The sequence below is a fragment of the Mustelus asterias genome, chromosome 1 (assembly GCF_964213995.1).
Source record: "Mustelus asterias chromosome 1, sMusAst1.hap1.1, whole genome shotgun sequence".
Taxonomy (NCBI): Eukaryota; Metazoa; Chordata; class Chondrichthyes; order Carcharhiniformes; family Triakidae; genus Mustelus; species Mustelus asterias.
Genome location: NC_135801.1, coordinates 27662821 through 27676110, shown reverse-complemented (window position 1 = coordinate 27676110; position 13290 = coordinate 27662821). Strand labels below are relative to the sequence as shown.

The following is a 13290-nucleotide window of genomic DNA, read 5'->3' as shown; positions in this document are numbered from 1 at the left end:
ACACGTCCCCCACCCCCCCAACTTCACAGACAGAATTCCAACAGCCAGTTAATAAAATCCTGGCAGTCCTCACGTCGAGAAAAGCCATCACACCTGATCTTGTGTAGAGCTCTCCAGTAGCCATTAGGATAAGATGATGTTGCCATGGTAATCTCATGGGTTCCAAATGCACAGCTGACATAACTGATCCAGTTCCATCAGTGATGTCCCTACATGCAGCCACGAGCTGGGGGGAGGGAGGTGGGGGAAAGGCAAGAGAATGATTGGATTGATGATTTTCTAATTGACGATAGGGTGGTTGCCAATCATTAGCCATTTGCAGTAACTGTTCAGTTTTCAGCAGTCATGTAACAGAGATTCGCACAAGTGTAGAGAGACACAAAAGGATCCACCAGTTCCTGTCTCCAGGCTGTATGTATCCTCTTGTTACCGAGTGTCTCCGGCAGCATTTCAAGTACTAAAGTCCAGAGGAGGCGATGGCCGAGTGGTATTATCGCTAGACTATTAATCCCGAAACTCAGCTAATGTTCTGGGGACCCTGATTCGACTCTCGCCACAGCAGATGGTGGAATTTAAATTCAATAAAAAATATCTGGAATTAAGAATCTACTGATGAAACCATGAAACCATTGTCGATTGTCGGAAAAACTCATCTGGTTCACTAACGTCCTTTAGGGAAGAAAATCTGCCGTCCTTACCTGGTCTGGCCGACACGTGAATCCAGAGCCACAGCAATGTGGTTGACTCTCAACTGCCCTCGGGACAACTAGGGATGGGTAATAAATGCTGTCGTGTGTCGTGAAGGCCGCCTTGGAGAACGCTTACCCAGCAGAAACTGATAGCCAAGTTCTGCACACATGAGGACAGCCTCAACCGGGATCTTGGGTTCATGTCACACTATCTGTAACCCCCACAACTTGCCTGGGCTTGCAAAATCTCACTAACTGTCCCGGCTGGAGACAATACACATCTCTTTAACCTGTGTTTAACCCTCTCTCCACTCACATTGTCTGTACCTTTAAGACTTGATTACTTGTAAAGACTCGCATTCCAACCGTTATCTTGTAAATTGAGTTTGTGTCTATGTATGCCCTGTTTGTGAACACAATGTCTCACTCACTTGAAGAAAGAGTGAGACTCTGAAAGCTTGTGCTACCAAACAAACCTGTTGGAATTTAACCTGGTTTTGTGAGACTTCTTACTGTGCTTACCCCAGTCCAACGCCGGCATCTCCACATCATAATAAATGCTGGCCAGTCAGCAGCGCCATGTCCCACGAATGAAACAAAAATGGGTTTTTTTGCCACGGGGCAGAGATGGGTTTGGTGGTGGGGGCAGTTTTCAGGCAGGAGGTTCTTGTGCCAATATCCTAATGTCTGCATGGTTATTCCAGCAGCATTTTTAGGGGTGACAGCAACCTCACATGGTAGCATGGTAGCCGCCTGCCCTGGTAGTGGTAGTCACCTGTCCTGGCAGCAATAGCCACCCACCCTGGCAGCAATAGCCACTCATCCTGGTTGTGGTGGGCAGGCAATTGGGCCGATTATGCAGTTTAGAGGTCAGTTGCCATTTTGTCCGAGTGACGCAGTGTCAGCGCCTCATGGTACATATGGAACTGAGGGATTGAATGACTATTTTGGGCCAAGCTGGTGAAGTTGAATGTTACAAGATGGAACAGGAACCAAGCCCACTCCACTCACAACTCTAAACTGCCTAAGCAGCAACCATTCTGCAAAGGATAAGTTTATAGAAACAAATACTGTTGCTGTGGAGCCAGGAAGAGTATGACCATAAGATGGAGGAGCAGAAGTAGGGTCATTTGGACCCTTGGGCCTGTTCTGCCATTCAGTGAGCACAATAAGTAGTCTCACACCAGCGTAAAGTACAACAGCTTTATTTGGAATCATGAGCTTTTGGAGCACTGCTCCTTCATCAGGTGACTCGCCTGATGAAGGAGCAGTGCTCCGAAAGCTTGTGATTCCAAATAAGCCTGTTGGACTTTAACCTAGTTTGTGAGACTTCTTACCGTGTCCACCCCAGTCCAACGCCATCATCTCCACATCATGGCCATTCAGCGAGGTCATGACTGATCTGAAATGATAATCCTCAACTCCAGTTTCCCATCTTAACCCCAGAAACTTTGATTCCCTTACTGATTAAAAATCTATCTCAGCCTTGAACATACTTAGCAACCCAGCCTCAATAACCCTCTACAGTAAAGAATTCCACAGATTCATTACAATCTGAGAGAAGAAATTTCTCTTCATTTTGTCTTGAATGAGTGGCCTTTACTCCTGAGATTATTCCCTCTGGCCTTAGACTCTCCCACAATTCACCTCATTCCCACAGAACCTTAATAAATATTAACAATTAATACAGTAAAATAAACATAGGCATGTTTCTGAGAGGATACCCATATGAAGAGAATCATTTCTGTATAGAGCCAGTGTTACTGTTCAGCATAGTTTCCTCACACAGTACTGTAACATCTGCCTTTAAACTTCACCAGGCCCTTGGCTTTACATAAAAACATCATCCCCAAGCAACCCAACAACCTAGGCAGTTTCTTCCTCTTGTTGCCTCATGCCCTAGATTTTATCCTGCAACGCTCTTCCTGAAACCAGGCAACAGTGTTATCTCTTAGGCTATGAACATGGGTGCAGACTACCAGAACTTTAAAAGGACATAGATAAGCTGGTAAAATGGGCAAAGAAGTGGAAGATTAAATTTAATGCAGAGAAGTTTCATTTTGATAGGCAGAGATGATAAAATCATAGAATTCTACAGTGCAGAAGGAGGCCATTCGGCCCATTGAGTCTGCACCAACCACAATTCCATCCAGGCCCTATTCCCATAACCCAATGCATTTGCCCTAGCTAGTCCCCCTGACATTAGGGGCAATTTAGCATGGCCAATCCACCTAACCCGCACATCTTTGGACTGGGAGGAAACTGGAGCACCGGGAGGAAACCCACGCAGAGACAGGGAGAATGTGCAAACTCCACACAGACAGTGATCCAAGCCGGGAATTGAACTTGGGTCCCTGGCGCTATGAGGCAGCAGTGCTAACCACTGTGCCACCATGCTGCCAGGATACAATTCTAAAGGAGGTGCAGGAGCAGAGGATCTGGATGTATATGTGCATAAATCATTGAATCTAGCAGGACAGGTTGAGAGAACAATTAATAAAGCATAAAATATCCTAGGCCAACAGGGGCATTGAAGTTTTGTTAAACTCGTATGTAAAACATTGGGTCAGCCTCAACCGGAATATTGCTTCCACTTCTGGACGCAATTGGAGAGGCTGCAAAAAAGATTCACGAGAATGTTTACTGGGATGAGGAACTTCAGTTATGTAGACAGGTTGATAAAGTTGGGACTGTTTGTCTTGGAGAAGAGGAGGTTGAGAGCGGTTTGAGTTATTGAAAATCACAAGGGGCCAGATAGAAAGTAGAAAGGAAAAAAATGGTTCCCATTGGTGGACAGATTGAGAAGCAGAGAGCATCGGTTTAAGGTGGTAAAAGTGGAGACATGAGGAGAAAGTTTTTCATACAAGGTGGTTAAGGTCTGGAATGCGGTACCAGAGTGTGGTGGAGACAGGTTCAGTTGAGGTATTCATGAGGGATTGGATTGCCACCTGAAATGGAAGAATGTGCAGGGCTGTGTGGAGAAGGTGGGGAAGTGGCAGTAGAATAATTGCTCCTTCAGTGAGGCAGCATAGAGATGATTGCCCGAAGAGCCTCCTTTGTTGCTGCAAGCAGGGCCAGGAGAAGAGAGTGCACACTGTGCTAAACCCCTGCCTCTGCGCTCTGGGGGGTTGGGCTTATTGGCTAAGTGGCCTGTTGGTCAGGATGGTTCGTGCCCAAAGTAGCCAATCTGGCACATAGGCCATCCTGATTGGCAGGCTATTCGGCCAATGATTGCTGTTGTTCTGAACAACAGCAATCATTAGCCAAATAAGACATGTAAGGTTGCCCATTCCCTCCTCTCTTGCTTACCCTGCGGACTGTTCTGTCCGGGTGTTGTCATGTGCTGTTTTCTTCACTCTTATTTCGGCTGCTAGTGTGCACAGTAAGGTGAGTGCCCGGTGCTTCTACATTTAGCTTACCCCCACAAGGCCTGTCCCTTCCCAACCTTTCTCCCAAGTCCATGGTGTCTGGGTATGACCTCTGGCTCTTTCCAACCTCTCCTTAATCCTGCGACAACAGCGTGACCCTGTGCCTTGGTCCCCATCCCGACATCCCCTCCTGACCTCCCCTCCCTTCCTCACAATGGTATCTGTGGCCCTGCGCTGGCTCTTCTCTTCCCAACCTCCCATCTAAGTTTGCTCTCAGTTGATAGTGTCTAGGTGTGGACCATGGCCCTTCTTGACCTCTGCTTCGTCCCTTAGTGATGGTTTGGGCTTGGGCCTGGCTTCCCGTGTGTGAGGCTGTTGGAGTATGCATGAGAGTATGTGAATGAGTGAGTATGTGTGTGAAATCCTCCCCAAAAACCTGTCCACACACTAGGCTCGAAGAGAAGGAAAAGCTCAGGCTGAAAGGCAACCCCCACTTTCACATGAAATCCACCAAGGCCAGTTCAGAAGCAACACCAGCGGCGACTGCAAGGTTGATTTTAGTTTAGCCCTGATCCCCTCCCCATTCCCTGGTGACCAGGACTCGGGGCCCAGTCTGCATCTCTCCGGCTTTGCTTCTTAAGTGAAAAGGCAAAATGATTTCATTAGTTAACTCTGCTGCTTGGCACTTTTTAATGGTCATTTTTATTAATCACTTTTATCACATTTATTAATCATGTTGTTTAAAATGATCAATTTTTTTTACATTGTTTTTTTTATTGCTCAGCAAGTTTGTTTATGTTTTCTCCAATCATAACTCTTTTTTAAAAATTCATGTTTAATGTTGTGCCACACCAGAGCTCAGGCAGCTGCTGCTGCGTTTCTTGCTGAGGGGAATGAGAGGCTCTTAAGAAGTCTGATTGTGTTGTGGAGGGCTGCCAAAGGGGTTCTTCTTTGCTGCAGTAGAAATGGGAAGTGTTAAACCTGCTCAGAACATATTCTGTAACATGATGTTGTGTCTCTGTGCACTGTTTGAGAACACATTTCCACTCCATCTGACGAAGGAGCAGCGCTCCGAAAGCTTATGGTATTTGCTACCAAATAAACCTGTTGGACTTTAACCTGGTGTTGTGAGACTTCTTACTGTGTTCACCCCAGTCCAACGCCGGCACCTCCACATCAGAACATCTGGTGGCAGCTGTGCAGAGAGAAACAGAGATCAGTGACTCTGCCTCAGAATGAGTGCAGGACTGGTGCACTGATTCTTTCTCTCTTCACAGATGCTGCCTGGCCTGCTGAGTATTTCCAGCATTTTCTATTTATGATTTAGATTTCCAACATCTGCAGTACTTTATTCTCCTTATATGTGCTCCATGCTGAGTGTTTGTAATTGTGCTTAGTTTCAATTTAAAGTGAGAAAATATTTATCACTCAATGCAATTTTTTTGTTAACAAAGTCCACTTCAGTGGATAGAAATAACACATTTTTGTTGGTGAATTGGTTAATGCTACTTTACTGGATGGTTTTGTCCTTTTTAAACTTGTAAGTGAAGCAGGGGTCTTGCGCCAATAGAATATGTTACTAAGGCCAAAAACCTACCACCGGGCGAGCGAGGTTCCCAGAATGGAAATCTCCATTGGCCTTGGGCGGGATTTTACAACTCATCCGAGCAAGGCCATAAAATCCTGCCCTAAAAGTTCAAGCTATTCTCATCTGTACATCGGGTTGTTGTTTGCCGTGCTTGTGAGATTCAAGTCTTTTGGATGTTGCTGTCCCGATTTTGTAAAGGGCCTGCTCCAAAGAAGTGGAGCTGGTTACATAACGTGAGCGAGCAGGTTGTGCGTATATGTCTGACAAAACCGTGATTGTAAAGTGCATCAGCCTGAAGCCTAAGCTTTTAATTAGCTTTATATAGCGAGGCATGAAGAGTGAAGAAGTTGTGCCAAGGGAGGCGATGGCCTAGTGGTATTATCATGAGACTATTAATCCAGAAACTCAGCTAATGTTCTGGGGACCCAGGTTCAAATCCTGCCACAGCAGATGGTGGAATTTGAATTCAGTGAAAAAAAAATGTCTGGGATTAAGAATCTACTGGTGACCATGAAACCATTGTTGATTGTCAGAAAAATCCATCTGGGGTTCAGTAATTATCCTTACCTGGTCTGGCCTACATGTGACTCCAGAGCCACAGCAATGTGGTTGACTCTCAACTGCCCTTGAAGGGCAACTAGGGATGGACAATAAATGCTGGCCAGCCACGCCCATGTCCATGAACAAATTTTAAAAAGGCCTATTAAAATACAATTTGACCTCCTCACCATGACTATGGCTCCCAATTCTGGGCATCTAGAGGATATGAGGGAGTTAAAGGGTTGGGGATAGCGGGGGGTGGTGGTTATGAGGCAAAATAAGGGGCCTGGAAACTCTGTCTGACCCTAGCTGTAACCGTTCTATGGAAGGCCAGATTTTACAAGGTGCCGTATTCCCTAACCCTCACCCCAGCCCACCCCCGAATAAGGTTGGTTTGGATTCACCCATCAAAAACCCAGCGGGCCCTGCAGCCATTTTACGCTCTTAGACTTCACCTCCAACTTAGTCCTTTCCCTAATAGCAGGGTGAAGCATAATAAGTCGATGATTATGTCTGTTTCCATAGCTAGCTGTTTTTCAATAAACCCAAGGGCAGGCTAGCCATCCAGTGCCTCCACCAACCCTAGTAAAATGGGAGAGGGGGGCGGGGATGAGTGAGAAGGTAGTGGGAAGGCCACGCGCTGCATTTTGTCTCCAAACACACGGGATGGGGGCAGGGGTTGGAATCTAAGTCTATGATTCTGTGTAACCCTTGCTGAATTTTTCAGCTTGCAATCTGTGTAACAGTTTACATTTCAGAATACATTCAGTCAGTGAGAATCCAGGAATTCCATCACGTGCTCTAAAAAGGCCTTCAAACCAAATCAGAAGTTTAATTTCACCCTATGCAGATGAGATTTGTTTTAAAAATTGCTCCTCTTTATTGCGAACTGCTTCCAAACAGAAAACAATTACAGGTCGTGGCATTTGAGATTTCTGCATTTTATTTTCCACCTGTTATTATTAGATTCTTGATTGAGAATTGATTTTGTTTTTTGTTAGTAGTTTATTATTGGTGAAAATTAAGCTAAATCTATTTGAGTCCATTTTTGATGTTTACGGGATTTTCTTTTAGACATAAAAACTTGAAAACTGCAAATATAATAACCTGTTCAACATTTTATGAGGTAATCTTTTGCTTGATTGTGGAAATATATGTTTATTAGTAAAGATCATATAAGACAGCAAATTTGCTAAAGGTGCACAACTGCTTTTGAATTCTACATTTCTGGTAAAGTAGGGACAGGTTTAAGGGCGACACGGTGGCACAGTGGTTAGCACTGCTGCCTCTCAGCGCCAGGGACCGGGGTTCAATTCTGGCCTCCGGTCACTGTCTGTGTGGAGTTTGCACATCCTCCCCGTGTCTGCGTGGGTTTCCTCCGGGTGCTCTGGTTTCCTCCTGTGTGCAGGATGTGCAGGTTAAGTGGATTGGCCATGCTCAATTCCCCCTAGTGTCGGGGAGATTACGTGGAGTAAATACATGGGGTTACGGGGATAGGTGCAGGCTTGATGGGCCAAATGACCTCCTTCTACACTGTAGGGATTCTATGTTTCCATGATTCTAAGTGGGAAAGCGATTGCAGAAAATTGCAAAAAAATGGGCTGTAGATGGTCAGAAAGATGAGCGATCAGTCTGATCTCTGTAAGGAGTTGCAGCCTCAAGGTTTGAAAGAGGCCAAGAACAAGTTGGGTCTTATTATGTCGTGCCTGTTCTCTCCACGAGGAGACTCTATCCCTGTAGAATCGTAGACTCCTACAGTGCAGAAGGAGGCCATTTGCCCTATCGGGTTCACACCGACCACAATCCCACCTAAGCCCTATCCCCATAACCCCAGGCATTTACCCTAGTTAGTCCCCCTGACATTGAAGGGCAATTTAGCATGACCAATCCACCTGACCTGCACATCTTTGGACTGCGGGAGGAAACTGGAGCACCCAGAGGAAACCCATGCAGACACGGGGAGGATGTGCAAACTGCACACAGACAGTGACCCGAGGCCGGAATCAAACCTGGGGCCCTGGCACTGCGAGGCAGCAGTAACCATTGTGCCACCGTGCCACCACAGTGATGAGATTGACTTTAATAAATCGGGTAAAATATGAGCCAGCAAGGCAGCAGTTTTGTTAGGGAAAAAAACCGCAGCTAATTCTTTGAGGTTTTACAGGGAAGAGAATCTGCCTCTCCACTGCCCTCTGAAGTGGCACAGTGGCAGGTTCATTTTGTCAAAAACAGTTGGAGCTCAACTCCCAGCACCTCCTTCAGGGGCAGTTAGGGGGATAAACAACAAAAGGAGCTTTGCCAATGTTGTCGACATCCTGAGAACGAAAAAAACACGCAAGCAGACAGAGAGCTGAACAACCTGCTACCTTGTTGTCTGGACTCTTGAGAACATAGTGCTGGGGGGGTATTTTCACGTCCGCGGATTTGTACTGCAGCATAAACCGTCACCCTGAGGAGTGTGTGTGTGTGTGTGTGTGTTGGGGGTTGCAAAATTAGAAATGGTGACATCAATATAAAAATGTCATTTTTTTAAAACACCATTTCTTACCCCCTCCCCATGATAATTTGCCTGACCCTTAAAATGTTCCAAAAAAAATTAAAGTGCGACAGACTGGTATGCGATGTGTGTAAATATTAATATTAGAGACACAGTCTTTGTAAATTCATACGTACAGTTGTCAAAAGTGAAGGGTGTAATTATCTTCTGAAACAAATGCCTGCCTTCTTTTGATAGAGAACTGTTCTTTGTACTGTGTGCGGTTTTTTTCTTAATGCTGTGACTCTTAAGATGTCAGCTTTTCAGTTTACTGAATAATGTCTTAATGCCTAAATGTAATAAACAAGTCGGAAAGACTGCAGCGCACTGGAGGGCAGCCTATAGATCCTCGATATTGTACCAGTGGCAGGGGAGACATAACATTTTACAGTAACAAAGCCAGACAAAATTAATCTTCAATTGAGAACGCAGCAGCAAGGTGGCTAATGTGAGGTAAAGCCACTGGTTGTTTAAGAAGTTGAAATAAACTACCTCTGCTAATCCTCTGGGCTTCGTAGTCCACAAAAGTCACTTTGACCAGCAGTGAAATACATGCTGTCTGTGAGACACATTATATGGTTTAACTTGATTGGGCATGGAATTACAAAAGGCTGCTGTTTGTTTTAAGCTGCTAATGAGCCAGGCCAGCGAGCTTTATTTTATATATTCAGATATTTTCACACGGCGAGTTGGTCAGCATTGCTGCCTCACAGCTCCAGGGACCCAGTTCGATTCCGGCCTTGGGTCACTGTCTGTGTGGTGTCCACACATTCTCCCCGTGTCTGCGTGGGTTTCCTCCGGGTGCTCCGGTTTCTCCCCACAGCCCAAAGATGTGCGGGTTAGGTTGATTGGCTGTGCTAAATTGCTCCTTAATGTCCCGAGATGTGTAGGTTAGATGGGTTAGCTATGGGAAATGTGTGGGGTTACGGGGATAAGGCAGGGAATAGAGCCTGGGGAAGACACTCTGTCAGAGTCGGTGCAGGCCTGATGGGCCGAATGGCCTCTTTTGCACAGTAGGGATTATATATATATATATGTATGATTCAACCCTCACCGCTCCCATACAGAAATACAGAGCGGAATTGTCCATCCGCGCTGGTATAAAAGCTAGAAATCCCAGCCCGACTGCCAATGGGGTTTCACATTGTCCGCAACCCGCCCGCTAAAATTCCAGTGGTGGGTGGGATGGGAGAATTCTGGCCACATTCTCTCACTTGGCGGCTCTTCCATTTTTGGCAGATTTGCCAGCGAGGTAGCAAACAGAGGGGCAAACCAATCCCCTAACAAATACTGGGTAACATTATTTTCAGATGCCTGGTCACCCTTCCCCTTATGACAATGGAATTGTGCGGGGACAAGGTATATAACTTAACAATTGAAGTTGTAAGATCTTTTCTATGGGTTTCACCTCCAATATTGTTTCAGCTCCTGCAATACCCTGTATGTTCCTCAGTCTCTGAGACCACTCTTTCTTCCACACAGGATCAGACTCCAGTGGGAACCTCTCGGCCGGCAGCCCCTGGACAGCCCCCTGTTCCTGTTGCTGGCCCCGGCACTGGAGTCCCGGTGCCTGGCGCTATGACTGGTAACCCCGGAGGCGCGAGTTACCTTGGAAACCAGCAGCAGGTGGTCATGATGAAGCAGTTGTTGATGGAACAGGAGAGGCAGAGAATGCATCAGCTTCACCTGATGGAACAGCAGAAGCAGCAGCTATTCAGGGAGCAGAGACAACAGCAGCAGCTGCTGGCCGAGCAGGTAAAAATGTTCGCTGTGGGTAGTGGCATGGGGTGGGTGTAATAAGTCTTTGGAGGCGGAAGTCCCTTCACCAAAATCCCTTTATTTACAAACTCTAACAGCAGTACACAGAGTGCTGTCGGTCAGCAGTCTATCTCCGGGGGTGTCAGAGGAACTGACACTCCCAGTTAAGTACAAGGCAAAGACTTCCCGATTGGCCCATCAATTGGATCCTTAATCAAGGAGCTCATACTCAATAGGCCAACTCCAATGCCCTGCTTGAAGTCATTACAGCAGGTTTCATGGCTGACCTCAAAGGATCATGGTTGTCAGGAATCCCTGAAGTATGCCCACAGCTGGTTCAAAATGGGGTTGAAAATGGCAGCAGCTGTGTGAGTTCACCCTGAGGTTGTCATCATTTTCACAAGTATGTTTTCAGCTCAGTTTTGCACATGCAATTTATCCGTTTATAAATATTCAATGCACAGTCTTTTATCTCTATCTCTACCTTTGCGCTACCATTTCTTTCCCATCTCAATCACAATCATAGAATCCTTACAGGGCAGGAGCAGGCCATTCGGCCCATCGACCTGCACAGACAACAATCCCACCCAGACCCGATCCCCTTAGCCCCACACATTTACCTTGCTAATCCCCCTGACACTAAGGGGGAATTTAACATGTCCAATTAACCTGACCAGCACATCTTTGGACTGTGGGAGGAAACCGGAGCACCCGGAGAAATCCACGCAGACACAGGAAAAACGTGAAAACGCCACACAGACAGTGACCCGAGGCCGGAATTGAACCTGGGTCCCCGGAGCTGTGAGGCAGCAGTGCTAAGCACTGTGCTACCGTGCCGCCCTGTGCACAATGGTGCACTGAAATATTTTCCTGCCGACACTGGCGTATTTGTTCTCTTCCAGTTTTGCTTGGCTCCTTTCTGCTTTGTCTAATTTTCAATCCCCCTGGCTTTATGACTCTCAGCTTTACACCCACTGTCGCCTCTCTCCTATGCGCCTACACCAAGACATTCTCCATTGTTACGGGCCTGAATTTAATTATTTTCTTTTTATGCATCGTAATGCTGAGGCCCTCAGCTTGGTGTACTACACAATTGTATCACAGTGTATGTACCACCATCGCAGAACATATGGGCCTGTAAAGTATTTAAAACTCGTGCAGAATCAAAGCAAATTTCAGCCATTTACAACATTACAGTGTAAATGGTTGAAAACAGTTAATTACTCCCCCAATTTTAATCCCCCTGCATAAATAAGGGCAGTATGGTGGCACAGTCGTTAGCACTGTTGCCTCACAGCGCCAAGGACCCGGGTTCGATTCCCGGCTTGGGTCACTGTCTGTGCGGAGTTTGCACATTCTCCCTGTGTCTGCGTGGGTTTCCTCCGGATGCTCCGGTTTCCTCCCACTGTCCGAAACACGTGCTGCTTAGGTGCATTGGCCAAAATAAATTCTCCTTCAATGTACCCGAACAGACACCGGAGTGTGGCGACTAGGGGATTTTCACAGTAACTTCATTGCGGCATTAATGTCAACCTGTTTGTGACGCTAATAAATAAACTTTAAATCCTGTACTTACTGTGTTAAGGACAGTTCAAATTTTCTCTTTTTCTTCCAATTCTCTATTTTCACTCCTCCTGTTTTTGGACAAATGTGAATTAATTACAGAAATCCGGTATGGATTTGTTCAGAGCAATTCCTGTTTAACTACTTTGATTGAGTTTTTTTCACAAAGCAATAGAGAGGGTTGTAACGACTTTAATGAGGTCCCTGATGTGGACTCTTAGAATATTGGGCGGCACGGTAGCACAGTGGTTAGCACTGCTGCTTCACAGCTCTAAGGAACTGGGTTCGATTCCCGGCTTGGGTCACTGTCTGTGTGGAGTTTGCACATTCTCCTCGTGTCTGCGTGGGTTTCCTCTGGGCGCTCCGGTTTCCTCCCACAGTCCAAAGATGTGCGGGTTAGGTTGATTGGCCATGCTAAAATTGCCCTTGGTGTCCTGGGATGCGTAGGTTAGAGGGATTAGTGGGTAAATATGTAGGGATATGGGGGGAGGGCCTGGGTAGGATTGTGGTCGGTGCAGACTCGATGGGCCAAATGGCCTCTTTCTGTGCTGTAGAGATTCTAAGATAAGCTCCCAGATTAAAGCAATAATGGCTTGCCCAATCAGGGAGTGCTGCATGTGTACATAATGTGGAGTGTCAGGGTTGCTGGCATTCTGGATTTATACTTTGTACGAGGAAGTACTGGTCTGAGTGTTGCTAACTATGTAAATAAATCTAAATTTGGTGAAGGGACACCGGTCTTGGAGGAGTTATTTCAAGGGTCGATGAGGGTAATGTGGTTGATGTAATGTACATGGACTTCCAAAAGTCATTGAATAAAGTGTCACGTAACAGGCTTGTCTGCAAAGCTGAAGGCAATGGAAGCAAAGTGGTAGCGGCAGCATGGATACAAAGTTGGCTGGGTGATAGGAAACAGCGAGGCGTGATGAGTGATCTTTTTTCAGACTGGAGGAAAGTATATAGTGGGATTCCCCAGTGGTCAGTATTAGGACCACAGCTTTTCTTGATGTATGTTAATCCCCTAGACTTAGGTGGGCAGGGCACAATTTCAAAATTTGCAGATGACACGAAACGCAGAAGTATTGTAAACTGTGAGGAGGATAATTCAGAAAGGATTGCAAAGGATATACAGTACAGACACAGGCTATACAACCCAAATAGTCTATGCCAGCATTTATGCTCTACTTGAGTTTTCCCCCCCCCCCCCGTCATTTTTCCCCATCATCATAACCTTCTAGTCCCTTTGTC

At 46.1% G+C, this 13290-nt stretch overlaps 1 protein-coding gene across 1 annotated transcript in view; it reads left to right on the top strand.

The window, feature by feature from the left end:
• maml3 (mastermind-like transcriptional coactivator 3) overlaps positions 1-13290 on the top strand; it is a 496690-nt gene that overhangs the window by 451043 nt on the left and 32357 nt on the right. Inside the window, exon 3 of the mRNA XM_078210581.1 lies at positions 10204-10476. Coding sequence (XP_078066707.1) covers positions 10204-10476 — 273 coding nt within the window. The remainder of the gene's footprint in view (positions 1-10203; positions 10477-13290) is intronic.